Raw genomic sequence first — 26,301 nt, forward strand, 5'->3', positions numbered from 1 at the left:
GGAATCTTGGGAAAGTTCCTCTGTCTGGGGATCAGTTTCCTCATCTGTTAAATGAGAGGAGGGTGCTCTCTGTAAGCTCCTTCTGCCTCCAAATCAATGGTCACAGATCAGTAGCTCCTCTCAACCTGAGTCCTGGGTCTACTGGACTTTCCAAACAACTTCTCTCCCCAGGACCACCCTTACCTTCCCCATGTACCCCATCACCCCAGGGTGACTTCCAGTGGTAAAATTCTGTGATTGTTCATAAATGAAAGAGCTTTCTGGGGGCCCAATAGGAGGCAGGAGTCATAGGGCTTCCAAGGCAGAGAAGTCAATAATTCTCAGTGGAGAAATCCTGGAAAGCTTCTTGAAGGAGGTGAAACATCAGTCACCACCTCCTCTCTAACCTGTGCAGATCCCCCGAGGGTCCCCGTGCTCACCTCCTTCTTGGAAACCCAGAGGGGCCAGAGAGCCATCATCCACTGCTCTGTGGACAGCGAGCCCCAAGCCAACCTGACCCTCTGGCACGGCGGCCGGCTGCTGGTCTCCTCCACCTCCCAGGACACACCCAGTCAACGCTTCAGCGTCACCAGTGGCCACAACTCCCTGCGTCTGAGTGTTCAAGCACTGGAGGCTGACGATGGTGGGGACTACACGTGTGAGGCCGTCAATGTCCTCGGGAAGGCCTCCTCCAGCCACAAGCTCAGGGCTGACAGTAAGGGCTGCGCTCCGTCTGAGGGGGAAGGGGGCAACCACGGGAGCTCCTGGACTGTCCTCCAAGGATCTTAAAGGACTTCTTGTATCTACTGAGGGAACTCTTGGGTTAAGCATTAAGGCTGAGCCATAAACAATACATAGGCCCTGGAACATAAAAAAGTGCTGAGAGGAAGGAAAATTTTGGGGAGAAAAAAGGGATGGGGAGAGAAATCCCAGACTTCTTGGAGTGGGCGGGGGAGTGAAGGGTAAGGTGCCCTGAAGCTGTGATCATTAAGGGGAAGAAACATATTCTAGGCCTGGTAGAGTCCCACAGGCAGGAGGGTGGGGCTGGGGGCTGGGGTTGAGCTAACTGACTTGGTCCCTGACCCTTCCCCCTTCGTTCTCTGTAGCAGCCTGGGTCGGAATCCATCCAGGGTCCCAGGTGGTGGAGGGCGAGGAAGTGACTCTGAGCTGTGTGACTGCCCGGAGCGACAGGCCCTATGCCCTCTATACCTGGTACCGGAATGGCGAGAGGCTGAAGGACAGGCCCCTTAGCCTCCTCACCTTTCCCAAGGTGCTCAGCGCCAACTCGGGCTCCTATCACTGCCAGGCCCAGGACAGCCTGGGCAGCAGCCGGACCTCGCCTCCCGCTGCCCTTACTGTTATCTGTGAGTGAGCCCTAAGGCTTTGGGCCGGGGAGGGGAGGCTTGTGCTGGGGACATCCCTGGTGGGGTCCATAAAGTGGGCAAGGGAGCAAGGGAGGAATTTCCTGTTCCCAGGAGCTCCCGGACTAGGTAACTCATTTCAATCAGTAAGCATCGATTATGGGGCTATCATGGGTCAGGAACATTATACACTTTGGGGAAAGAAAGGCAAAGGAGTTCCCAATTTAAGGGAGGACAGCGGCCACATAAGGTTGTACAGATGGGAGGTATGGACCAGAAAAGTGGGAGGCAAGCCCAGAAAGAAGGCCTTAGCATTGAGGGTGCTTGGGAGAGGCTTCTTGCAGAAGGCGGGGCTTCAACTGAGACTAGAAGGAGACCAGGGGAGGCAGGAGGCAGGAGGTGCAGGTCAGGGAAAATTCAGGGGCGGGAGGCAGTGTGAGTAGCAGGGAGATGAATGCCACCAGATAGCAGAATACACGGTGTGTGTCAGTGGAGTTTGGCAGAAAAATAGCCATCGTTGCACACCCACGGCCCCTCACTCACCCACCGCCTTCTCCCTGCGCACAGACCCCCCGCGACAACCCTCGCTTACTGCCTTGGTGGACACGGAGGCTGGCAGGCTGGGCCTCCTCTCGTGCACCGTGGACAGTGACCCAGTGGCCGACCTGAGGCTGCTCCGAGGAGACCAGCTTGTGGCCACCTCTCGGGGCTGGGGAGGAAATGGGCCGAGGCGTCCCCGAGTCCGGGCCACCTCTGGGCCTAATTCCCTTCGTGTGGAGATCCGTGACGTGGTGCTGGAGGATGAGGGGGAGTACACGTGTGAAGCCACCAACGCGCTGGGCAATTCTACAGTCTCTGTGGCGTTTGAGACCCAGAGTGAGTGTTTGGGAAGAGGCTTCTGGGAAGTTGGTGGAGGAAGGGGCTGGAGGACCAAGGACAGCTACTTACAAAGAGTCTGGGGGAGGGAGGATGCTCTTAGTGGAAAGGACTGGTGCTAGAGGGGCCATAGCAAAGCGTAGGTCAAACGGGAGAAGGAAGCCTTGGATGTTACAGCTTTGGATTGAACTATGGTGTATATGAGGAAAAAAAGGGAAAAAAGGGCCTTGTCTGGAATGGGTTTCAGCATGCTCAGGGTGTTCCTCAGTTTTCCCATGTGTAAAATGGGATGTTGAATTAGAACACTCTGGTCATACCCCTAAAGCCCTTTCAGTTCCAACATTCCACGATGCACTTGCTCGCGTCTTACCCGGACTCCTGAGTTGGGCGATGGCCATTCCTGCATGGAAGTGGAGGGCGAGGCAGAATCAATGTTACCCCTGAGCTTTCTTGGGAGCAGTTATGCCGGAGGCCAGGGGAGCGAAGACGGGGAGCCATCTTTTGTGGCTGGGAGGACTGGCCACAGCTGGGTTGGAGGCAGGAGGATGGTCTGTATGACCTTAACTCTGGGCATCTGTGTCTTTGATCTCCCCCCCCCAGGTACACGGCTCGTCATCTTTCCATCAGCTACTGTGAAGGAGGGCAAAGGGGCCAATCTGACCTGTGTCGTGACCCGGGAGTCCAACAATAGCACCACAAATTTCACTTGGTACCGGAATGGGGCCCTGTGGGCACAGGGGTCACAAGGATCTGTGGTCCTTCAGCCTGTGACTAGGACACATGCTGCCCTGTACTCCTGCCATGTCAGCACCCAAATAGGGGAGAGACGCTCCCCTGCGGTGGCCCTGCAAGTGCTGTGTGAGTGAAGGGCATGGGAGGCATGAGTCCTGAAGGAAGAAGGGTGGCTGTAGTGGGGTTGGGGAGGAGGGAGAGAGTAACTGGGAGGAAAGGGCTTGGTCTGAGGCTAGCCCTCTGGCACTGGGACTGAAATTGAGTGCTCCAAGGAGAACAAGAAAGTCATGTGGGTTGGGGCTTAGGTTGGGGGGTGACTGAAGCTATTCTTAGGTTGTGATGTGGATAAGCCATGATGGTAAGCAGAGGAGTCAGCCTAATTCTACCTCTGTTACCCCTCTAGACCCTCCAGATTCCCCCCATCTCTCTGTCTTCCTGGACACCACTGGGGGCCAAGGGGCCGTGTTCCTCTGCTCTGTCAACAGCAGCCCCCCCGCAGCAATGACCCTGTTCCATGGTGAGAAGTTGGTGGCATCCAGCCTTGGCTCCAAGACTTTGGAGGGCAGGCAACTCTGGGTGGAGGCTAGTCCGAACTCCCTCAGGATGGAAATCAAGGACCTGAGACTAGAGGATGCTGGGAACTACCAATGCCGGGCCACTAATGCTCATGGCTCAGCCAGCACCATCATTTTTTTTCAAGTTCATGGTGAGTATTTCTCTCCTCTTTCCCTTGTTCCTTCTAGGCAACTGAGAAGTGAACTTGGAGTCAGGAAAGATTTTCTTCTAGCACATACTACCTGCCTGACTAAATCACTTGACTGTGAGCCTCAGTTTCCCTAACTAAATGGGCTAGCAATATTAGCACTTCACAGAGTTTTTGAAAGAATTAAATGATTAAATTAAAACAAACAAACAAATAATTAAATTAAAATAAAATAAATTAAATTAAACAAGAATTAAATAAAATAATGTATTTAAATTGCCCAGTGCTTAGCATAGTGCCTGGAACAGAGTAGTAAATGTTCATTGATTGAATGATTTTTTTTTTTTTTTTTTTTTACTAGACTTGTAAGGGAAGGCAGTGAGAGAAATACATGGAAAAGATGGCTTAGAGAACAATGCTATGAGAGGGGAGGGCTAATATACGAGAGAAAGAGGTCCTGGGGAAGGAGAGTTTGCTCAATTTGCAGTTCAACCAAATACAGAAGATGTTTATTATGAAGAGAAAGGATTCCTTCTAAGGCATATTTGACAAGCATCCAAATCACTAATAAGAATGCTGAAAGCAATAGGACCAAAGATGATCTCTGGAGCACTCCACTTTTGACCTTCCTGTTCTCCCTGGAGCACTCCACTGTTGATCTTGGTCTCCTTGGATCACTCCACTTTTGACCTTCCTGTTCTCCCTGGATCATTCCACTGTTGACCTTTTCTGTTCTTCCTGGAGCACTCTATTTTTGACCTTTCCTGTTCTTCCTGGAGCACTCTACTTTTGACCTTCCTGTTCTCCCTGGAGCACTCCACTGTTGACCTTTCCTGTTCTCCCTGGAGCACTTTATTGTTGATCTTCCTCATTCTCTCTGGAGCACTCCACTGTTGATCTTGGTCTCCTTGGATCACTCCACTGTTGACCTTTCCTGTTCTTCCTGGAGCACTCCACTGTTGACCTTTCCTTTCTCCCTGATGCACTCCACTGTTGACCTTTCCTGTTTTCCCTGGAGCACTTCACTTTTGACCTTCCTGTTCTCCCTGGAGCACTTTACAACTGTTGATCTTCCTCATTCTCTCTGGAGCACTCCACTGTTGATCTTGGTCTCCTTGGACCACTCCACTGTAGACCTTTCTTGTTCTCCCTGGAGCACTCCACTGTTGACCTTGATCATTCCACTGTAGACCTTTCTTGGTATCCCGGGAGCACTCCCTTGTTAACCCTGAATCACTAACGATTTGCAACTTTTCACTCAGTTCACACCAGGACTCATTTTGTATTATGTCATTGACTGGTAGGTGGGGGAAGTTCTGAGGATTTTCCAAAGCATTTTACTATTCTATTTATTCTTCTAATAAACATGATGAAGAAAGATGGACTCATAAGAAATGGTCCAGAGAGAGGAATTTTGAAACTCAAGACAGGAACCAAGATTCCTTATTTTCTCCTTTATTGGCCCACAACTGGGCACCTCAGTAGGTTTTCAACCTCTCCTAAAAGCAACAGCACACAGTGACCTAACCCTGGTCAGGGTAATATCTGACAAGCCTGGACTGGGAGGATATGTGGAAAGAATGACTTAAAACACAAGTCCTTGGGCAGCACTCGAATGCATTATCTCCAGTTTACAGATAGGGAAACTGAGTCAGAGGCTAAGCGACTTGCTGGGGTCATAAATCAGAGTTAGTATCTGATTTCATGTCTTTGGCCCCAGGCCATCACTGAGTTGCATATTTTTAAAACTTGTGTGATCTTGGGAATCATTTCACTTCTTGTCGTTTCTGATTCTTTTTGTGGAAAATGAGGAGCTTGGACTCAAAGATCTCAGAGGTGCCTCCTTCTAAGAGATGGTGTTTGTCTTTGTTCTCAAAGAGCACCATGACACGGGGAGATGCTGCTGTGACACGCAAGGGAATTGGATCTGAGGGAGGGAGGGCTGGGCAAGGGCACCTGCCTCACCTTCCCCTCCAGTGGGGTCCAGTGGCCAGAGAGAGACCAGGACGACTGGAGATGGCCCCGGATGCGGTGGGAGACCTTGGCCTTTTTAAGCTAAAGTGCTCTTGGGAGAACTCTTTTTTTTTTTTTTTTTGAGGCTGGGGTTAAGTGACTTGCCCAGGGTCACACAGCTAGGAAGTGTTAAGTGAGATTTGAACTCCGGTCCTCCTGAATTCAAGGCTGGTGCTCTATCCACTGCACCACTTAGCTGCCCCTCTTGGAAGAACTCTTTATGAGCTCTTGCTGGGCCGTCTCTGGCCATCCCGACTCTCTCTGGCCACTTGGCGAAGACGGCTCCGGAAGAGTGAGGCAGGTGACCTTCCCCAGCCCTCCCTCCCTCATCTAATCCACTTGCATGTCAAGGCAGCTCCTCCAGGATGTCAAGGTGCTCCTGGAGAATGAAGGACAGACAACAATCTGGGAAGAAATCTCCCCTGCAACAACCACAGTTGCCGCCAGGTGGCGGGATATCACCATGCCAGAGCCTACGCAAGGCTGCAACAAACACAAATCCCAACTTTTCTGACAAATAACTCGAGTAAAATAAACCTGATTTTCAAGTCAGGTATTGTGACTAAAGATAAAAAAGATAAATGGAGTATTTCCAAAAATATGGATCAAAGAAGGCCTTCCATTCTTCTTAGTTTAGTTACCGTAGAATCCCAGAGGAGGAGGGGCCAAGAGAAGTTGTTCTCCAGCTGTGTCCTCCCAGAAGTCCTGACTCTGGTCCTTCTGCTTCTGGTTGGGCGGCTTGCCCCAGTCTCTGAATTTCTCTGGGCTTCAGCTTCATTATCTTTATTTTATTTAGTTCCCCCCCGCCCCCCGCTGGAGTTAAGTGACTTGCCCAGGGTCACACAGCTAGGAAGTGTTAAGTGTCTTTAAATGAAGGAGGATGTTCATAATAATTCTGTGTGCCAGAATCTCTCTGTCTCTTTGTCTCTCTGTCTCTGTCTCTCTATCTCACTCGTTTTTTCCCTCTCCTCCCTTCCTCTTCTTCCTCCTTATCTCCTCTCCTCTTCTCTCTCTGTCTCTTTCCTTTGTTCCATCTCCCCCTTGCCTCCCTTCCTCTGCTGTCCTCTGTTCTCCTTTTGTCTCTCCTTCCTGTTCCTGTCCCTTTCCCTCTCCCCTTTCTCCCATCTCTCACTCTCTCCTATTCAGATAGATCAATTAAAACACTTCTATAAAATAAGTGCAAAGTAATTTTCGTGGTTGGGGGAGTGAAATAAGCACAGCTCTCAGGTAGGAGGTGGACCTCAAGCTGAGTTTTGAAGGAAGCTAGGAATCTGGGGAGGTAGAGAAAAGAAAAGGCATCATTACAGGGCCAAAGGGCTGGACAAGGAGAGAGAATGAGAGAGAGAGAGAGAGAGAGAGAGAGAGAGAGAGAGAGAGAGAGAGAGAGAGACAGAGAGAGAGAGATAGAGAGAGAGACAGAGAGAGAGAGATAGAGAGAGAGACAGAGAGAGACAGAGAGAGAGACAGAGACAGAGAGACAGAGACAGAGAGACACACACACAGAGAGAGAGAGAGAGAGAGAGAGAGAGACAGAGAGAGAGAGATAGAGAGAGAGACAGAGAGAGACAGAGAGAGAGACAGAGACAGAGAGACAGAGACAGAGAGACACACACACACAGAGACAGAGAGAGAGAGAGACAGAAAGAGGATGTGTCAGTGAGTGTGGGATAGTTCAGTTGTTTGAGGTGACCTTCCTTCTGCTCCACTGTAATCTGCCTCCCCCAGGTATCTCTCACCAGCCTGGGGCATCCCCAAGGAGCTGTCCTTGGTCCTGTACAGCTTGGAATTGCAGCACCAGCCTAGAGGACTAAGAAAAGCCCCCCTGGGAATCACTCCTTCCCCTTTCTTCCTTTTACACTTGAGGAAAAGTGGGGTTCAGAGAGCTGCGGCCGCTTGTCTAAGTTGTGATTTCAGCCCGGCTTCTTGTTCCCAGTCAAGTGTTTTGCTTTTGCTTCCTCCCGCTCCCGATTTCTGGAGCTGCTGCCAAATTCTTCCCTAGATCCGATTTAAATTTCCCCCTCTCCCAAGGATGCGCCATGATCTTGAGCAGATTTACCAGCTTGCTCTCTGCCTTGGCTCCCCCAGTCCCTGCCCTTGTCCCTGCCAGCTTGGTGGGTATAGGAGGCAAGAAAAGCCTCATGAAGTGAGGATGGTTCAGAGCCTGATCCTCTGTTCCCTCTCCTCCCCCTTCCAGGCGCTTGGGTTCAGGTATCACCATCTTTGGAGGTCAAGGAAGGGGAGGCGGTGTCCTTGAGCTGCAGAGTGACAGGTGGGGCTCCCGATGGGACCACCTACCACTGGTACCATGACAGTCGGCACCTCCCAGAGTCCATCCTTCCCACGCTCCACTTTCCTTCTATCACTGCTGAGCAGGGGGGTGCCTACCACTGTCAGGCCCGGGCCCCAGGGGGGGCCACCAGTCTGGCCTCCCCTGTCAGCCTTCATGTGTCCTGTAAGTACTGCCCATATGGTTGGGGAAAGGGGAGGGGGAAGGATAGAAAAAGGGAGAAAGAAGAGTTGGAAGTGAAGGGTGTCTGGAAAAGGGGAAAGGTTGGAAGAGAGAAGAGAAAAGAGGAGGATCAGAGGAAAAGTGGGGAAGCACAAAGCGGGGACAGATGTTCTTTCAGAGCGGGGCTTCTGAAACTTTTTCTACTTGTGACCCTTTTCATCTGTGAAACTTTTACACGATCCTGGGGTTATAGGTATATAAAAGAGGTATCCAAATCAGATTTACTACTACTAAGTCATGATTTTGCGACCTCCACTTTCAGTTATAAAATCTGGGTTTTAGGGTGTATGGGTCAGTCTGCTGGAGGGAAAGGGGAGGGGGGAGTAGGCAGTGCTCCCAGGGCTCAGGAAGGGGTCCCGAGCCATTATTCCCCAAACCCAATCCCACAGTAGTATTGGAGAGACTCTCAGTCCTCCATCCCCAGGGCTCCTGTAGGTTTTTGTGATAGGTAGTTGGGGTGCTTAGAGTCATTCACCCTCATGTGTCCAGAGGCAAGGTCTTTGATGCTGGTTATCAGGCCGGGGCTGTCCCTGCTGCTCTACAGCTGCCTAGGCCCATCCTCAGGAAGCAAGATCTTCAGTCTGATGGAACAAAGACTTAGTGAAGCATCATAGAGAGGGTTCCCCTTGGCCCTTTTTTGTATTTTCCTCTCCCCCTTCTCTCTGCTCGCCCCATACAGATGCCCCACGACAGCCTATCCTCACTGCCTTACGAGGATTGGAGGCTGGGAGGCTGGGCCTCATCCTGTGCCAAGTGGACAGTGATCCCCAGGCCCAGCTGAGGCTGCTGAAGGGCGACCGGCTCGTGGCCTCCTCCCAAAGCAGTGTTGGAGTTGACTCTTCTCGAGTCACTCGGGCTTTCAATGTCCTCCGGGTGGAGATCCCAAATGTGAAGCTGGAGGATGAAGGAGAGTACACCTGCAAAGCCAGCAACATCTTTGGGACTGCGTCAGCTTCTGTGGCCTTCAGTGCTGAAAGTGAGTGAGTATGTCTGTGAGGGGGAGGGGCGGGCATTTTAGATATTTTCAATGTCTGAACTGGATTTGGGTTTCATTGTTGTATGGAACTCTGAATTAGAAAACTGCCTCCATTAACATAGACACATGATTCACAACTTGAAGTTTAGGACATTGAAAGTTTAGATAGGAGGGCAGCTAGGTGGCGCAGTAGATAGAGCACCAGCCCTGAATTCAGGAGGACCTGAGCTCAAATCTGGCCTCAGACACTTAACACTTCCTAGCTGTGTGACCCTAGGCAAGTCACTTAACTCCAGCCTCAGAAAAAGAAAAAAAAAATCACATACACAAAAAAGAAAGTTTAGATAGTTTGCCCATATAAAGGCAGAACTAAACAACTGAAGAAATATTAATTGCTCATAGGTTGGCTGAATCAACATAAAAAATGACAATTCCATTTAAGTTAATTTACTTACAGATGAGGAAATTGAGACAAACATGGTTAAGTGACTTGTCCAGGGTCACACAGATAGGAAATACTTGAGGCCCGATTTGGACTCTGGAAGATGAGTCCATTGTTCCATTCCCTGCATCACCTAGATATGCCAAATTTTAAACTATATTATAAAGGGTGATATCATAAGCAAATCAGAGGAGCTTGGAAAAACACATCTGTCAGATCTATGAAAGGGGAAGAGTTTATGACCAAACAAGAGATTGAGAGGGTCATGGGAAATGAAATGATTAATTTTAATTATATGAAATTTAAAAGGTTCTGCATAAACAAAACCAATGCAGCTCAAATTAGTATCAAATTAGGAAAATGGGGAAAAAATTAAAACAATTTTTTTCCTGATAAAGGCTTCATTTCTTAAATATATATGGAGCTGAGCCAAATTTATAAAAACTTTCCAAAATTGATAAATGGTCAAAGGATAGAAGCAAGCAGTTTTCAGAAGGATAAATCAAAGCTGTCGATAGTTTTATGAAAAATTATCTAAATCTCTATTGATTAGAAAAATGCAAATTAATAGACTTCTAATATACTGTCTCACATCTGTCATATTGGTTAATATTACAGAGAAGGAAAATGATACATGTTGAAGGAGATGAGGAAAAAATGGGACATGAATGCATTGTTAGTGGAGTTGTGAAATGGTCCAGCTTTTCTGGAGAATAATTTGGAAGTGTGTCCAATGATCTAAAAAAACTGTGTAAGCTACTAAGTCTATATTCTCAAGAGATCAAAAAAGGAAAAGGATCCACATGTCTAGAAATATTTATAGCAGCTCTTTCTGTAGCGGCAAAGAATTGAAAATTGAGGAAAGGTCATCCATTGGGGAACAGCTGAACAAATTATAGTTTATGATTGTGGTATAATACTATTGTGCTAAAAATACTTTTGTGCTATAATAGGATGGTTTCAGGAAAACCTGGAAAGACTTAGATGAAGTGATAGTGAAGTGTGCAGAACCAGAAGAATGTTACACGCAGTAACAGTAATATTGCACAGCAACCAACTATGAAAGACTTAGTGATTCTGATCATTATAATGATCTATATCAATTCCAAGAACTCATGATGAAAAATGCTTTCCATCTCCAAAGAGAGAGAATTAGTGGTAAATTGAAGCAGATTTTTTTAACCTTATTTATTTAATACATATATATTGTATATATATGTATGTACATAAGAATGTATGTATTTTATATACATTAGACATTTTATACCATGTTATATAGTACATAACAAACAATATATGGAAATATGTTTTTTATGAGTTCACATGGATAATTGATATCATATTGCCTTCTCAGTGCAGAGGCTGGGGGAGAATTTGGAACTCAAAATAAAAAAAGAATGTTAAAAATTGCTCATTCATTCAATGTCATAAAGCCAGTGGATTCAGAGGTGAGACTTGAATCTCTTGTCTTCTTGACTTTGAGGTTAATTCTCTTTTAATCCATTGTCTCTTTTTTATACAAGAGGAATAGCTGTTTATAATAACTAGCATGTTTCTGCTCTCAGAAAGAGAAGGGTGAGTGTTTTTCATTGTCTTCAATCTAATACCTGGTTCATCTTTTTTTTTTTTTTAATTTTAATAATAGCTTTTAATTTTCAAAATACATGCAAAGATAGCTTTCAACTCTCACCCTTGAAAAATATCCTGTTCCAAATTTTTCTCCCCCTTTCCCTCACCTCTTCTTTTAGACAGCAAGTAATCCAATATATATATTAAATATGTGCAATTCTTCTATACATATTTCTACATTTATCATGCTGCACAAGAAAAATCAGATTAAAAAAGGAAAAAAAAAACGAGAAAGAAAACAAAATGCAAGCAAACAACAACAAAAGGTGAAAATGCTATGTTGTGATCCATATTCAATCCCCACAGTCCTCTCTCTGGATGCAGATGGTTCTCTCCATCATGACTCTTTTGGAATTGCCTTGAATCTCCTCACTGTTGAAAAGAGCCAAGTTCATCAGAGTTGATTATCACCTAATCTTCTTGTTGTGTCCATTGTTGTCTTGATTCTGCTCATTTCACTTAGCATCAGTTCATGCAAGTCTCTTCAGGTCTCTCTGAAATCATCCTGCTGGTCATTTCTTATAGAACAATATTATTAATTACCTTCATAAACCATAACTTATTCAGCCATTCTCCAGCTGATGGGCACCCACTCAGTTTCCAGTTCCTTGCCACCTTAAAAAGGGCTGCTACAAACATTTTTGCACACAAAGTCCTTTTCTCTTTTTTACGATCTCTTTGGGATACAGGCCAAGTAAAGACACTACTGGATTGAAGTGTATGCATGGTTTGATCTGGTTCATCTTCTTTCCCCAACAGCCGTGGTGGTCCAGGTGCTGCCCTCTCTGACCGTTCGGGAGGGCCAGTCTGTGAACTTGACTTGTGTGATCTCAGCTGCCGATGTTACCCAGCTCAACTACACATGGTACCGGAATGGGCAGTGGATGGGTGGAGGCTCTGGCTCCTCTTCCATCTTCCTCCCCAATGTTTCTGCTGCTGATGCCGCTTCTTACCGCTGTGCTGTGGATAATTATGAAGGAGGCACTCGCCTCTCTTCCCCCAAGAGCCTCTCTGTTCTCTGTGAGTCCCAGGTTGGGCTAGCTAGGGATTTTGAATTATCTGATGGCCTCCCTTTGGGGCAGGGCAGGGAACAGTATTTGAGAACAGGGTCTGAATGAGTCTCCTCTACATTTTGGAAATTGGGGAAAATGATATGAATATCTCATATAGAGTAGCAGCCATGACTTATCCCAAAGGCCTTTCTGGGCTACCTTCTTTCTCATCTTATCTTTCCATATGATTCTTTAGCAAAGCAGAGATAATGAGAGGGATTATTCCTATTTCACAGATGGCAAAGGCAAGACTTGGAGAGGTTGTACATGTCAAATTAAGGGAATCTGGGGCTACAGGTGGATACCCAGTCTGGTGTGGAACAGGGACAGAGTTATAACTAGAGGTCCTGGTACTTGGGGCTAGGATGCAGAGTACAGGGCCCCCTCAGAGACAGTCACACAGGAGAGAAAGGGACAGCCTGCTTCCCAGAGACTCTCAAGGGAGAGAAGGTAGACTTTGGAGAGAGGTGTCACATGGTTATACTCTGGGGGTAACTCAGGGTGACAGGGCCCTAGCTCCATGTGACAATGTGGGCTAGTGAGGTAAAGGGATGATGGTCACTGTAGTCAGTACTATGGTACTAAGCTCCTATTGTCATGCTAGTTACAAACCCGAGGAAGGGGAGAAGACACAGGGAGAACATTCATGGGTCGTAACCCTAGATCTGAAAGGGGTCTCAGGGGATCCCAGTCCAACTCTTTCATTTTACAGATCAAGAAACTGAGGCTCAGAAAGATAAAAGGATTCAGAGAAAAGACCTTAGAAGCTGTCGTCCCAAATTCTTCATTTTATAGATAAGGAAACTAAGCCAAAGTCAATCACTAAACTGGGGGTTCCTGCCTCCCAGTTGAATTCTCTGTCTAAGGCTGCTTCATCTCATTATTCCCCATCCTTCCTGTTAACTATTCCAGTAGCCTCTTTAGTTCTCCCAGTCACCTCCTCCGAGAAGGTCTCCCTGTTTGGCCTTGCCCCTGTTCTGATTTTCTTTGTCCTTCCCTCTAGATCCACCTCGGACACTGCGTCTGACATCTCTGCTGGAGAGCCAGGCAGGACGGCCAGCCGTGTTGTTGTGCACTGTGGACAGCCAGCCTCCAGCCACGCTGGCTTTGAGTTGGGCTGGTCAACTTCTGGCCTCGTCTTCCATTGGGCAAGCCAGAATGGGGGTATCCTTTACCCCCAATACCCTTCGCCTTGAGCTCCAGGAACTGAAGGCCCCTGGGAGTGGCCTCTATACCTGTTTTGCTAAGAATTCTCTGGGCCAAGCAAACACTTCCTTGGAGCTACACCTAGAAGGTGAGCATGAGAAGAAGACAGCAAGGCTCCAAAGCATGATTGGAGGAGTGTCCCCTCATCCCACCCCTCTTCCTTGACCTCTGTTCCCCGTACCCTACTCCTTTCTTCCCTGCCCCCTATTTAGATTAGAGATATTGAGATCAGCCTCCTAATTTTGCAGAAGAGAGAATTGAGCCTCAGAATGAATGAAAAGACCCAGGTACTAAGTGGCAGGGTTAGATTTCTTTTTTTTTTTTCTTTTCTTTTTTTTTTTCCTGAGGCTGGGGTTAAGTGACTTACCCAGGGTCACACAGCTAGGAAGTGTTAAGTGTTTGAGACCACATTTGAACTCGGGTCCTCCTGAATTCAGGGCTGGTGCTCTATCCACTGTGCCACCTAGCTGCCCGGCGGGGTTAGATTTCAAACCCAGATCCTTTGATTTGAGATCAAGAGCTCTTTCCACTCTGTCATTAACTCACTGATTTGGGATGAAATACCTCCTCGTTAATGTCCTTCAAATCATACCATGTGGGCAGATGCCTATTCTGCTTATGTCTAAGACTTTCCTGCAATGTTTTCTTCAGGGATAGCCAAGTGGGCTAATCCAGTAGACAAGCAATGGTTACTCCAGGCACTGATTACACAAAAGTAGAATGAAATAATTCCTGACCTCAGGAAACTTGTACTCTATCAGAGGAGAAACCATGTGCAAATAGAAGTAGATACAAAGTTTATATAGATGAAATACAAGGTGTTTTTTTGGGAAGGGGGAAGAAGGAGATGGTAAGAAAAGACTCTATATCAGAACTCGGCAATCCTGGGCTCCAGGCACAAAGCCCACGCTTTCCTCCCCAGCTAGTCCCAGCCTCAGCTCTTTCTCCTTGTCCTCCAGTCACCAGAGTGGCCATAGCTCCGTCCAGTGAGGTGCCTGAGGGTGTACCTGTCAGCCTGATGTGTGAGGACCCTGCTGCCAAGCCACCCACAGTCTACACCTGGTATCACAATGGCCGCTGGCTCCAGGAGGGGCCCTCTCAGGTCCTCCAGCTCCCTGGCACTCCCAGGGCCCATGATGCCGGTGCCTACTCCTGCACTGCTCGAGATGCCCGGAGTGTCCGAAGTTCCCAGCCTGCTTCTCTGCGACGTCTGTGTAAGGGAGAGGGAGGGAGGGAGCCCAGTTAGGGGCAGCACTTTTTTTTGGTGATTCCTAGGTTGAGAGATCTAAAGACCATCTGATCCATTGCCCTCAGTTTTGAGATAATAGGCCCAGAGAAAGAAAGGAGGTAAAATCTGCCCTCAGATTATCTGTGTATCCTTGGGCAAGTCATTCAGTCTCTACTTGCCTCAGTTGCCTCATCTGTAAAATGTGATAATAATAACACCTACCTCCCAGGATTGAGTGAGGATCAAACGAGATAATAATTATAAAGAACTTAACACATAGGAAAGGCTATTGATTCCATCAACATTCTTGTGAGATAAGTACTCCAAATATTACGATGACTGTTTTCTAGATGAGGAAATTAGTTTTAAAAACCTTGATAGCTTGCTTAGATTCACCCAACTAAAATTGATATTAAATGATTCCTGTATTCTGGGAAATCATAGTTTGAGAAGGGAATAGTCCTTGTCTGAGAAATCCTTTAGTCCAATGGGGAAAACCAGTTCTTCTCCTTAGGAAGTCCCTGGTCTGATGATCCAATCTCTGTTCTCAGGGAGTCCTCAGTCTGATGGGGGATTGACCCAATCCCTGACCTCAGGGAGTCCCTTGTCTGATGGAGGTCACATAGCCCCTTACTTTGGGAGTTCTAGGTCTGATGAAGGAGATACCCAACTCTTGCTTTGAGGGAACACTCAAGTTGATGAATAAAGCAACATGAATGAATCAAATTTTGGTTAGTTCATTTTAGTCTGATTTGATTCAATTCCACAAATATCAATTCAAAGCTAGTTACAAGGTGACCGGTTCTTTCAAAGGCAACAAGAGTGTTTGTTCCATTGCCTATTTCCAGTGGGTTAGCCCCAATAATTCACTTCACTGGCTCTGTAAATACCAGTATAGAAAGTGGTGACCCTGAGAACTCTGAATTAGGAAGGGAGCAGGCAAAGGAGGTTGAGGGGGCAGTCTCAGACGCCGTCTGGCTTTGCTCCCATAGACTGGTTCCCTTGTTCCCAGATGCCCCTAGAGATGTATTCCTGACCTCTTTCTTGGATACCCGGGCTGGTCGACTGACTGTGTTGCAGTGTACCGTGGACAGTGAGCCCCCCGCAAAACTGAGTCTGTCCCATGATGGTGTGCTGGTGGCTTCTGGTCAGAGTCCCTTTGGGTCACTGGTGGGGAGAAGCCGTGTCCACACAACCCATAATACCCTCCGGCTGGAGCTGTGGCATGTCAATTTGGAGGATGAGGGAGACTACCTCTGCTCTGCCCAGAATGCTCTTGGCTCCATCACTACCACTGGACAGTTACAGGGAGAAGGTAAGTGGAAGGGTTTGGGTGGAGGTCTAGGGAATGAGGATAGCGGGGTCTGTCAGTCCTTCTTGCTGGTTCTGGGCATTCCAAATGGACTGGGTCAAGGTACAAGGAGATGTGGAGTCACTGGCATTCCTGATAGCTTCAGTTTGATGGGGTGATAAAATCTCTGAACTATTTGTACTGAAGCCTGGTCTATGATGGTGGGAAATGAGAGAGAGAAGAAGGGAGAAAGGGAGGGAGAAAGAGAGAGAAAGTCAGAGACACAGAGGGACAGTGAGAGAGGCAGAGACACAGAGACAGAGATACACACATATACACAATTATAGACAGAGACAGAAAAACCTCTGGCCTGATGGGAGAAACAGCCTGTGGTCTGATGCAAGAGATATGGCCTCTGAAAGACATAGGTCTCATGCGACAGTCAGTCTCTGCCCTCAGGTAGGCTCTATTTAGGCCCTAATTTTCTTGGAATTCTAGTCTGAGAGACTATTCTCTGGGAGAATAATCATACAGATGATGAGAATAATGAAATGTCCAGACAGAATATTTTCTGTCTCAGAAAGCGGGATGGGGTATGTTTTGGGAGAGGGAAGGATGATGATTCTGTACTTGGAGAAGGCATAAGATCTCTTTTCTGACTCTTAAAGATTAAATTTCATTATATTTCTTAGTATTTCAGTTTTCTCCTCTGTAAAATGAAATAATAATTACTCACATTATCTGCCTTAGAGAGTAATGCCAAGAGGATGCTCGGTAAACTGAAAATTTTAAGGCACTATAAAATTATTATTATTGCTGTAATTGTTGGTGTGACTTCTTGTTCTCATCTATCGTTTTTGAGGGAATTGAGGTAGGAACTTGTCCGTTATCCTATAATGGTTGTTTGACGTTAAATGATATGGAATTAGATGGATCAAATGTTTGCTTTTTGTAGTCAAATAAAAGCTTTGGAATGTAAGCTCATTTTCTATTGGCTCTCTGAAACAGTATCATTATTGCTGCTGTTACTCTTACTGTCATTGGACTGTTCCTCAGGTCTTCGCATCACAGTGGAGCCAGGCTTGGAGATTCATGAAGGAGATTCCCTCAATATGACCTGTCTGCTGACCAGCCAGGTCCAAGAGAACACCACTTACACGTGGTCCTGGAATTCCCGATGGTTGCAGGAGGGTCCAGAGCCTACACTCAGGTTTTCCCAGGTGGCCAGTGAGCAGGCTGGGGTGTACCAGTGTCATGCTAAAGGGTCCTTGGGGAGTGTCTCCTCAGCCCCCGTCAGCCTCAGAGTTTTATGTAAGTGTGTGCTCTTCTGGAAGTGTTTGAGGGTATACCCATTTCTTGGGGGCCCCAATCCCAACTTTTTCCTCTGCTAAGACCTGGAGCAGGGGTGAACATGAACTATGACACATCCTTGTTTTGTGCATAAATTCATTGAGCCTTTAAGGGTGGGCTCAGAATTCACTTACCTTTAGAAAAATAGTTTTAGACCTTCCTTTTTCCTTTTTTTTCTTTTTCCTCTGAGGCTGAGGTTAAGTGACTTGCCCAGGGTCACACAGCTAGGAAGTGTTAAGTGTCTGAGGCCAGATTTGAACTCGGGTCCTCCTGAATTCAAGGCTGGTGCTCTATCCACTGCACCCCCTAGCTGCCCCTTCCTGTTTCCTTAAAGATATGGATGGAGGAGAGGCAGCTGTTATAGTTTTCTTCTGGCTTGTGGTATAAGCCTAACACTAGCAATTCTGACCTCTGGGGCATGTGTTGGTAGTGAAGTCATTCTTTGGGTAAAGAACAGGAAACGTTTTTAAATCGATTTTTAAAGACAAATTCAGTGAGTCAGTGGAAGTGGAAGTAGCAGGGAAGTACAGATACCTTAAGATAAAAGGATTTGTGGTGGGGAGAGAGCACTGTAAAGGAGAGACAGAGACCCTGAGATATGGGAGAGCCTGAGTTATGGGGAGGCTGCTATTGAGGAAGAGGGTGGGGTCTAGCCTGGTTGGATTTACTTGGAGTAAAAGTGCTGTCTGTTATGCTCCTGCTAAAGTTCATCATTCTTGTTAACTAAGTGCTAAACTTGGTTGTTTCTGGCTGAAGAAACTCAATTGCTTCCAGAGTCCTCTCAATTTTGGTCAAAGTCTTCATTACCTCACCTTGGTTATGGCTTTAAATAGAGCAGTTAGAGTTAGATTCTAGACTTTTTTGCATGTCACAGACTCCTTTGGTTCTGTCTTAGAATAACATTTATTTATTTATTTTTTTAATGCACAAAGTAAAACATATAGATTTATAAAAGAAACCAAATTATGTTGAAATCCAGTTATCAGATCACTTTAAAAAACATCATCCTGCATTCATGTTCCCTAGGTTAAGGACCCTGAGTTAGTCTTTGTTGCTGAGGAATTCTGCCTGTCTTTCCAAATTTTTTTTTTTTTTTTTTTTGGGTGAGGCTGGGGTTAAGTGACTTGCCCAGGGTCACACAGCTAGGAAGTGTTAAGTGTCTGAGAGCAGATTTGAACTCGGGTCCTCCTGAATTCAGGGCTGGTGCTCTATCCACTGCACCTAGCTGCCCCCTCTGTCTGTCTTTCTATTAAAATATCTCAGAAGGTCGTCTGTTGCAAGAGCCCATCCCATCTCCCCTTTTCTGTTCATTTGCCTGTGACAACTGCTGCTCTTGGTTGGCTCTCTGGGTTACAGTCACTGAGGTTTTGTTCTAGCTTCAAGTTTTACTTTAGGTACACATTTTTCTCTATCTTCTCCTTTAAGAACCATGTGTGGGCAAGCCCTACCTCTTAAACTGATTCAAACTCCTGGCACCTTGGATTTAATTTACTATCCTTTTATCTTTGCCTTTTACTCTGGCTCAAAGTCTGGCTCTGGTTTTTATTTTGGCTTATATCTTTAATTTTAGGTCAATTAAGCAATTGTTATTTTTTTTCTTTTCTTTTTTTTTTTTTTTGGAGTTGTATCTCTTGACCTATTTCTCTAGTTCTGGATAAATCTCTCTCTCTTTAATTCCTCCTTCTGCTATCCTATTGTCTTCTTCTTCTTCTTCTTCTTCTTCTTCTTCTTCTTCTTCTTCTTCTTCTTCTTCTTCTTCTTCTTCTTCTTCTTCTTCTTCTTCTTCTTCTTCTTCTTCTTCTTCTTCTTCTTCTTCTTCTTCTTCTTCTTCTTCTTCTTCTTCTTGTTCCTCTTCCTCCTCCTCCTCCTCCTCGTCTTCCTCCTCCTCCTCGTCTTCCTCCTCCTCCTCTTCCCTCCAGTTCTCTCATCTCTCTCTTCCTTTCTCTTTTCTCTTTCTCTTCCTCTTTCCCTCTCTCTCCCCATGTATTTCTCTGTACCTTTCTCTCCCTTCATCTCTCTCTCTCTCGCCCTCCTCTCATCTCCCTCCCTCTCTCTCTTTCTGTCTCTCTATCTATCCTTTATTTCTCTCTCTTTCTCTCCTTTTCTCTTTCTCTTCTTTCTTCCTCTTGCCCTCTCTCCCTATGTCTCTGTATTTTTTCTCTCTCCCTCTGCTCCTCTTTCTCTTCCTCTATCTCTCCCTAATTTCTCTCTCCCTTCCAATGTCTCTATTTGTTTCTCTTTGTTTCTCTTCCTCTCTCCCTGTGTGTCTGTCTGTATCTTTCTCTCTCTTTCCTTTTCCTCCCTATCTGTCTGATCATAATGCTTTCTCTGGCTCTAAGTCTATTTCTTTATTTCCTTTTTAAACAATAGCTTTTTATTTTCAAAATACATGCAAAAATTTTCAACATTCACCCTTAGAAAACCTTGTCTTTCAAAAATTTCTCCCTCCCTTCCCCCACCCCTTCCTTAGATAGCAAATAATGCAATATATGTTTAACATGTACAATTTCTTTTTTTTTTCTTAATTTAGAATTTTTTTTCCACAGTATATATGCATGAGTAATTTTTTTATAATATTATCCCTTGTATTCATTTTTCCAAATTATCCCCCCCTCCCTCCACTCCCTCCCCCCAATGACAGGCAATCCCATACATTTTAACATGTACAATTTCTAAGTCTATTTCTAAAGTTTTGTCTTTTTCAAATCTGAGTCTATCATTTTCTCCAGCACTGTCTTTGAAAAACTTATTCCAACATGTTTTGGTTTTTTTTTAAGCTCTAAATAGGTCTCTTGGTCTCTGACACTAGAATTCTCTCTAATACTAGACTTATTCCTAATTCTGACTCTAACTCTTTCATTTTAAGTTTGCCTCTTTTGCTCTGGCTAGTTATTTCTTAGATTCTAGATCTCCAGTCTTTTGGTTCTAAGTATATCTCTGGATCTTTCTGTCACTCTAACTCTTTGTGTGACTGTACATTGTTTCCTGAGTCTAGATATGTTTCTGTGACTAGCATTGAGCTGATGGCAAGTAAAAGTTACTGCTGCCCCTCCAAACTCTCAATGTACATTTCAGTAGTTGGAATTTTGTTTGGCTCCATGACTGTCTTAGTGAGTGATTTACTTACAGAGAATTTGCTGTTAGAATCCAAGTATCTGTTCACTGAGCTGTATGTGGAACATAGTGAAATTGTTCCCCTTGCCTCTCCCTTTACCCTGTCTTGGGCAGCCAGATGGTGCCATAGTGAATAGAATGCTGGGCCTAGAGTCAAGAAGACTCATCTTCCTAAGTTCAAATACAGCCTCAGACACTTACTATGCTGTGTGACCTTGGGCAAGTCACTTAACCTTATTTGCCTCAGTTGCCTTATCTGTAATATCAACAAACCATTCTAGTATCTCTGCCAAGAAAACTCAAAGGGGATCATGATAAATCTGAAATGGCTGTCCATTTTCTATCTCATTGCTATTTGCTGAACTGATATTGCTCACTTTAGGATACCTATATCTATATGTTTGTCTATATAGGTAGACATAGATCTACAGATATAGATACACATTTATAGATCTATGTCTATCTTTAAGCTTTGTTTATTTGCTTTTTTGTACTTTTATTTTGGATTCCATATAAATATAAGCTGATCTTTGTTAATTGCATCCTCACCCTCCTTTATAAATACTGGATCTCCATTTCATCCAGTCTAGAAATATAGTGGCTAATTATGGACCCGATTGTAGTGCTAATTGGCATGGGAGCTTTGGCTGATCTGTTTCTGTTCCAGGCTAGTTTGCCCTTTTTTAGGCAAACTTCTTCCTTACAGAGGATTTGCTATTAGAATCCAAGTATCTGTTCACTGTATGGCCCCAACTTGTGAGGATGTTGGATGTTGATCAATTCAGATCTCTTAGGCATAAGCTATCTGCCAGCCCGTCAGATCACTAAGATTACAGATGGCCCATCACCCCTATATTTTTGTGCAATCTGAGTGTGTGCTGAGTGAATCATTCAAATAAATTGTTTTAGACTTAACCCCAAGCCTGCTGATGATACAAAGAGGGGCTTTCCCTTGAGTCTATCTCTTTCTGAATCTAAGTCAGGCTTCAGTCTTTTCTCTTTAGCTCTTTCTTGGATTTGAGGTCTGTTTTGAGCTCTTTCTTGGAGTCTTGCACTTTCCCTAGCTCTTTCTCTGATCCTTGATTGATCTTTAGCTTTATTTCTCATTGCTCTTTCTTGGATTTGAGGTCTGTTTCTAGCTTTTTCTCTGATCCTAATCTTTCTTAGTTCTAAATCTATTTCTAGCCTTTTCTATGACTCTAGATTGAATTTTAGAACTTTTTCTAGAGTGACTCTAGGTCAATGCCTAGCTCCTTCTCATTTTAAGTCCATTTTAAACTCTTTTTCTGACTTTCTGAGTTTTTTTCTGACTCCAAATCTAATTTTAGCTCTTTATTTGATGTTGCTTATCTTAAGTTCTTTTTAAAAAAGTGTCTCTAATATCAAGATTCATTCCGGGATCTCCTTTGCAGATGCACCACGGAAACCTGCTGTGACTTTTTTTCTAGAGCCAGAGACTGGTCTTTGGGGAATCCTGCACTGTCATGTGGATAGTGAGCCCCGATCTGAGCTGGCCCTTTATCATGGAAGCCAGTTTATTACTTCTACCCATCCTGGAAGTCGTCATCCTCCCCACTTTCAAGTATCAACCTCCTACAATACCCTGAGGGTGGACATTCAGGATATGAGTTCCACAGACCAGGGAGATTATGTATGCTTGGCATCCAATGCTCTGGGTTCTGCTTCATCTTCTGTGTACCTTGGAACGAGAGGTGAGCAAAGATCTTCTGGGAATATCAGGAAGGAGTTCGTTTAGTGTCTTCCCCTGCTCTGAGGAAGAATCACATGGCCCGGTCTGCTTGTTTCTCCCTATGTAACAATCTCTGGAGGAGAGACTACAACTTTCTTTGAATGGGAACCACCATTTAGAAAGAGAAAGTTCTCTCTAAGGTCTGCTGTGAAATTTTCTTTTTTCAATTTGGATAATTCTTTCTCATTCCATCAATTCCATCTGATCCAGCAAACACTAAACACTTACTATGAGCATATCATTGCTAAGTGCTGAGAATACAAGGTCCAAAAGAAAATAGTCTTTGGCCTTGAGGAGCTTACAATTTCAGTAGAAATAGATGAACTCACTACCATTTAGATAGGATGACTATGTCCATCTTCAGAGATGTACCAGACCTCTAAGAGGGAGGGGAATAGCCAGAACCAGAATAGAATCTTAACTAAAAATTAGCAAGATTGAGCAGCTTGAATCATGGGTGGGAGCAGAATGACTAAACTGTAAGCTCTCAGTGGGCAGGATGATACATCCCATAGTGGCTAACACAGTGCTCAGCACTTAAGATGTACTGATTCTATGACACAGCTCTCTCTTGGTTCCCCTTTGACCTATCTGGCTGCTACTTCATGGTCTACTTTGCTAAATCATTATCCATATTCTGTTGCTGGTTGTGGGTGTATCCCAAGGCTTTGTCTTTGGCTACCATTTCTTCTCTTTCTAACTCTGTCTCAGTTATCTCCTCTGAAAGATAAAGTTAATGTAGACAATTTTTGTGAAGGTGATGATCTCTATATGCTGTTCTCATCGCTCTTCCAAATGCCAGCCTCCTATCTTTAAATACTACTGGGCCTCTCTACTTGGATATCTGAAAACACATCAAACTCAATATGTCCAAAATGGAACTTACTATCCTTTGCTCTAAACCTTCCCTTCTTCCTAATTTCTTTATCTCTTTTATATCTCTTCCTATCACTCCAGTTCATTCTTGATCTAAGATTCATCTTCAATTGTTTCCTCTCCCTAGTTATACATCTCCATTTAATTGTCAAGCTTTGTCAATTCCATCTCTCTAACATTTTTATCGTTAGACATCTCTCTATCCTTACCCAGCCACTATACTTGTTCACCTTCCTCCTCTTCTTTTTCTCTGCTCTTCCTCCTCCTCCTCCCCATCATTTTGCACTGGAAACATTGCAGCACCCCTTCTTCCTAACTGGTCTGTCTGCATCTAGTTTCTTTCCTTTACAATCCACCCTTTATCCACATCCTCCACAAAAAAAATGACATTCCCAAAGTGCCATTTACACCATGTCAGCCCTCTACTCAAGAGAATTCCAGGATTCTTCCTAGGACAATCTATAGGGCTCCTCTATTGGCATTTGGAGCCCTTTTACAGTTTAACATTGTAGCCTTATTACACATTGCTCTTCCTCACAGACTGAAGCTGACCTTATATTCAACATTCCATTTTCCACTTATATAGCCTTGGAAAGGCTCTTCCCCATGCTAGGAATGTGGTCCCTTTTTACTTCTATCCACTCTTTACTTCTAGCTTTCTTCAAGGCTCAGCTTGGGTATCATCTCTTCTAAGAATCCGTTCTGTCTGCCAGATGCTGGTACCCAGTCTTCACTACCGTTGCTTTGTCTATAGTTTGCATTGACCTAAATGTGTACCTTTGATTCTTTCCCTCTATTCTTTGGTACCTTGAAGCTCTTTGAGGGAAGAATGCATGCTGCTTTTTGTCTTTCCACCTCTAGTATCTAGGTGTGATTTAGAATAGATACTTAATTGATTTAAATGACAAGAAGCTAAAGATGACCTAGAAGACAATGAAGAAGATGCATATTTTGGGAGTGGAAAAACTAATGAACCTTCTAAGTGGACTTTTTCACTTGGGTCTTACAGTTCTTGACCACTTGAGCCTGTATCAGCTGCTCTTTATCATCTTCATGGTGCTGTTTTGCTGCCTATTATTGCTCTTGGGTATGGCGACCATTCACATCTGGAAAAGGTAAAACTGTCTGGAAAGGTTTCTTCTTCTAGTCCTCCTCTGGACCTCTTCCTCTTTTTGCTATTCTCCTCTTCCTCTTCTTTCTTCTTTTTCTTCTTCTTTTTCCCTCCTCCTCCCCTTTCTTTACTTACTCCTTTTTTTTTTAACTTTTTTTGCCTTCTCTTTCTCCTTTTCTTCCTCTTTCCTTCATCTCCCTGTATAATTAGTATAACATTTTAATATTTGTAAAATGCTAATGTATCTAAGGCAAGATTTGAACTCTTATCAAGGATGACAATGATTACTACTACTATTGCTGCTGCCGCCACAATTACATCTACTGCTACTGCTGCTGCTACTACTGTTACTATTACTACTTCTATTACTGCTATTACTATTGCACAACTATATTGTATTTTATGATTATAAAACTCTTTATTTACATGACTTTGTTCAAATTTTACAACCACTCTAGGAAGTAGAGAGAGCAGGCTCATTATTTCCATTTAAGAAATGAAGAAAATCAAATTCAGATAAATCAACTCCCCTCACTGAGTTTTAAAATATAAAACAAAGGCTTTAAAATGCATTGCTTCTCCCTTCCAATTCTGAATCTATGAGCCAATAAACCTTTGAGTCTTACTTGCTGTGTAATGTTAAATTTCACTCATCTGTCTGAACATTTTTTTTCCTCATCTATAAAATGGGGATAAATGATGCCTATTTTTCCTACCTTTTTTGGCCCCAGCAAGAAGGAAATGAATGATCTCCTGAAAGACCATAATGAGGTGTGGAGCAGCATCTAACTTTATTATTATTATTAATATGTAGTATTTATGTGAAACTTTTCACATTTCATTTCACAACTCTGAGATAGGTCGAGATAGGTATTATCCTTACTTTGCACATGAAGAAACTTAAGATGGAGAAAGTTAAATGACTTTCCCAGGATTACACAGCTACTAAGTGCCTAAAGCAAAATTATAACTCAGATCTTCCTGATTCTTGGTCCAGTACTCTAATGTAGTATACTACATACCTGCCTTTAAATTAGAAACTATCTTATATTAGAAAAAAAAATGGAAAGTGTGAGATCTGACTGTTTTATGGATTTATTTTGAATCTTGCTACCTTACTAAAACCACTCAATGTCATAAATATTTATTTGCTAGTTCTCTGGGGTTTTCTAAGTAAATCATCATATGGAACACAAAAAGAGATGTTATTGTCTCTTCTAAATCTGTCATCCCATGACCAAAAGATTTCTTCCTGCTTTGGATAATTTGGTTGAGACAGGACTTCAGAATAAATCTTTTTAGTTTAAGACTCTTCTCATTCCATTATACCATCCCACCTACATGTCTCCTGCTTTCCCAAGTCCAAGTGAAGATGGAGAAGGGGCAATAGACAAGAGAAGAGTTTTTTCATGTTATTCATCCCTTTCTTCTATCTCTTTTCTGGGGAAGTGTGATCTTATCTGATCTGTTGGAGTCTGAGACAGACTTCTTCCTTAATGTATATTGGCTGGATGGGAAATGAGAATTTAGGTAGGCTAGGGATGGTTGAAGAATGATGGCAGAATAAAGGTAGAAAACAGTCTCACTTTTTTTCTACTAGGAAAAACCTCTTCCATAAGTTGAATGCTGATGAGAACCTAGTAGAGATGACTTCCCAGAAAGAGAAACCCCAGGTATCTTTTTTGTTTTTTCTCCTCTAGTTTGGTTGCATGTTCTTGATTCTAGTTTCCCTTTCCAGGGGCAGTCTTGAAGATACATACTTGTCAATGAATTTGACATATAGAGTTGAGGGATAGGGGTAGGACAAGAGGAGGAGGGAAGGGAATGGAGAGTAAGCATCTATATAATATTTGCTAAGAAATAGGAATTGTACTAAGTACTTTTACAAATATTATCTCAGTTGATCCTCACAACAACTCTGAGATATAGGTAAGTACTATCATTATCACCATTTTATAGTTGAGGAAACTGAGGCAAACAGAGGTTAAGTGCTTTCCCCAGGGTTACACAGATGATAAGTGTCTGAGATCTGAACTCAGGTTTTCTTGACTCCAAGCCCAATCATCTATCCACTGCACCAGAAGTGGCCTTCATCTTTCCTTC

General features: G+C 44.3%; 1 protein-coding gene across 6 annotated transcripts in view; it reads left to right on the plus strand.

Annotated features, from left to right (window-relative positions):
- Positions 1-26,301, plus strand: part of SIGLEC1 (sialic acid binding Ig like lectin 1) — a 66,017-nt gene that overhangs the window by 18,438 nt on the left and 21,278 nt on the right. For 4 of the 6 annotated variants that reach the window (XM_074285514.1, XM_074285512.1, XM_074285513.1 and 1 more), the window contains exons 7-21: positions 395-694; positions 1,086-1,343; positions 1,908-2,216; positions 2,817-3,074; positions 3,352-3,654; positions 7,859-8,116; positions 8,853-9,149; positions 11,980-12,240; positions 13,276-13,566; positions 14,438-14,692; positions 15,719-16,021; positions 17,054-17,308; positions 21,874-22,173; positions 24,097-24,202; positions 25,799-25,871. In XM_074285514.1, coding sequence (XP_074141615.1) covers positions 395-694; positions 1,086-1,343; positions 1,908-2,216; positions 2,817-3,074; positions 3,352-3,654; positions 7,859-8,116; positions 8,853-9,149; positions 11,980-12,240; positions 13,276-13,566; positions 14,438-14,692; positions 15,719-16,021; positions 17,054-17,308; positions 21,874-22,173; positions 24,097-24,202; positions 25,799-25,871 — 3,827 coding nt within the window. The remainder of the gene's footprint in view (positions 1-394; positions 695-1,085; positions 1,344-1,907; positions 2,217-2,816; positions 3,075-3,351; positions 3,655-7,858; positions 8,117-8,852; positions 9,150-11,979; positions 12,241-13,275; positions 13,567-14,437; positions 14,693-15,718; positions 16,022-17,053; positions 17,309-21,873; positions 22,174-24,096; positions 24,203-25,798; positions 25,872-26,301) is intronic. The other 2 variants (XM_074285516.1, XM_074285515.1) reach the window with 1 other exon arrangement.

This window comes from Sminthopsis crassicaudata, chromosome 2 (genome assembly GCF_048593235.1).
Source record: "Sminthopsis crassicaudata isolate SCR6 chromosome 2, ASM4859323v1, whole genome shotgun sequence".
NCBI lineage: Eukaryota > Metazoa > Chordata > Mammalia > Dasyuromorphia > Dasyuridae > Sminthopsis > Sminthopsis crassicaudata.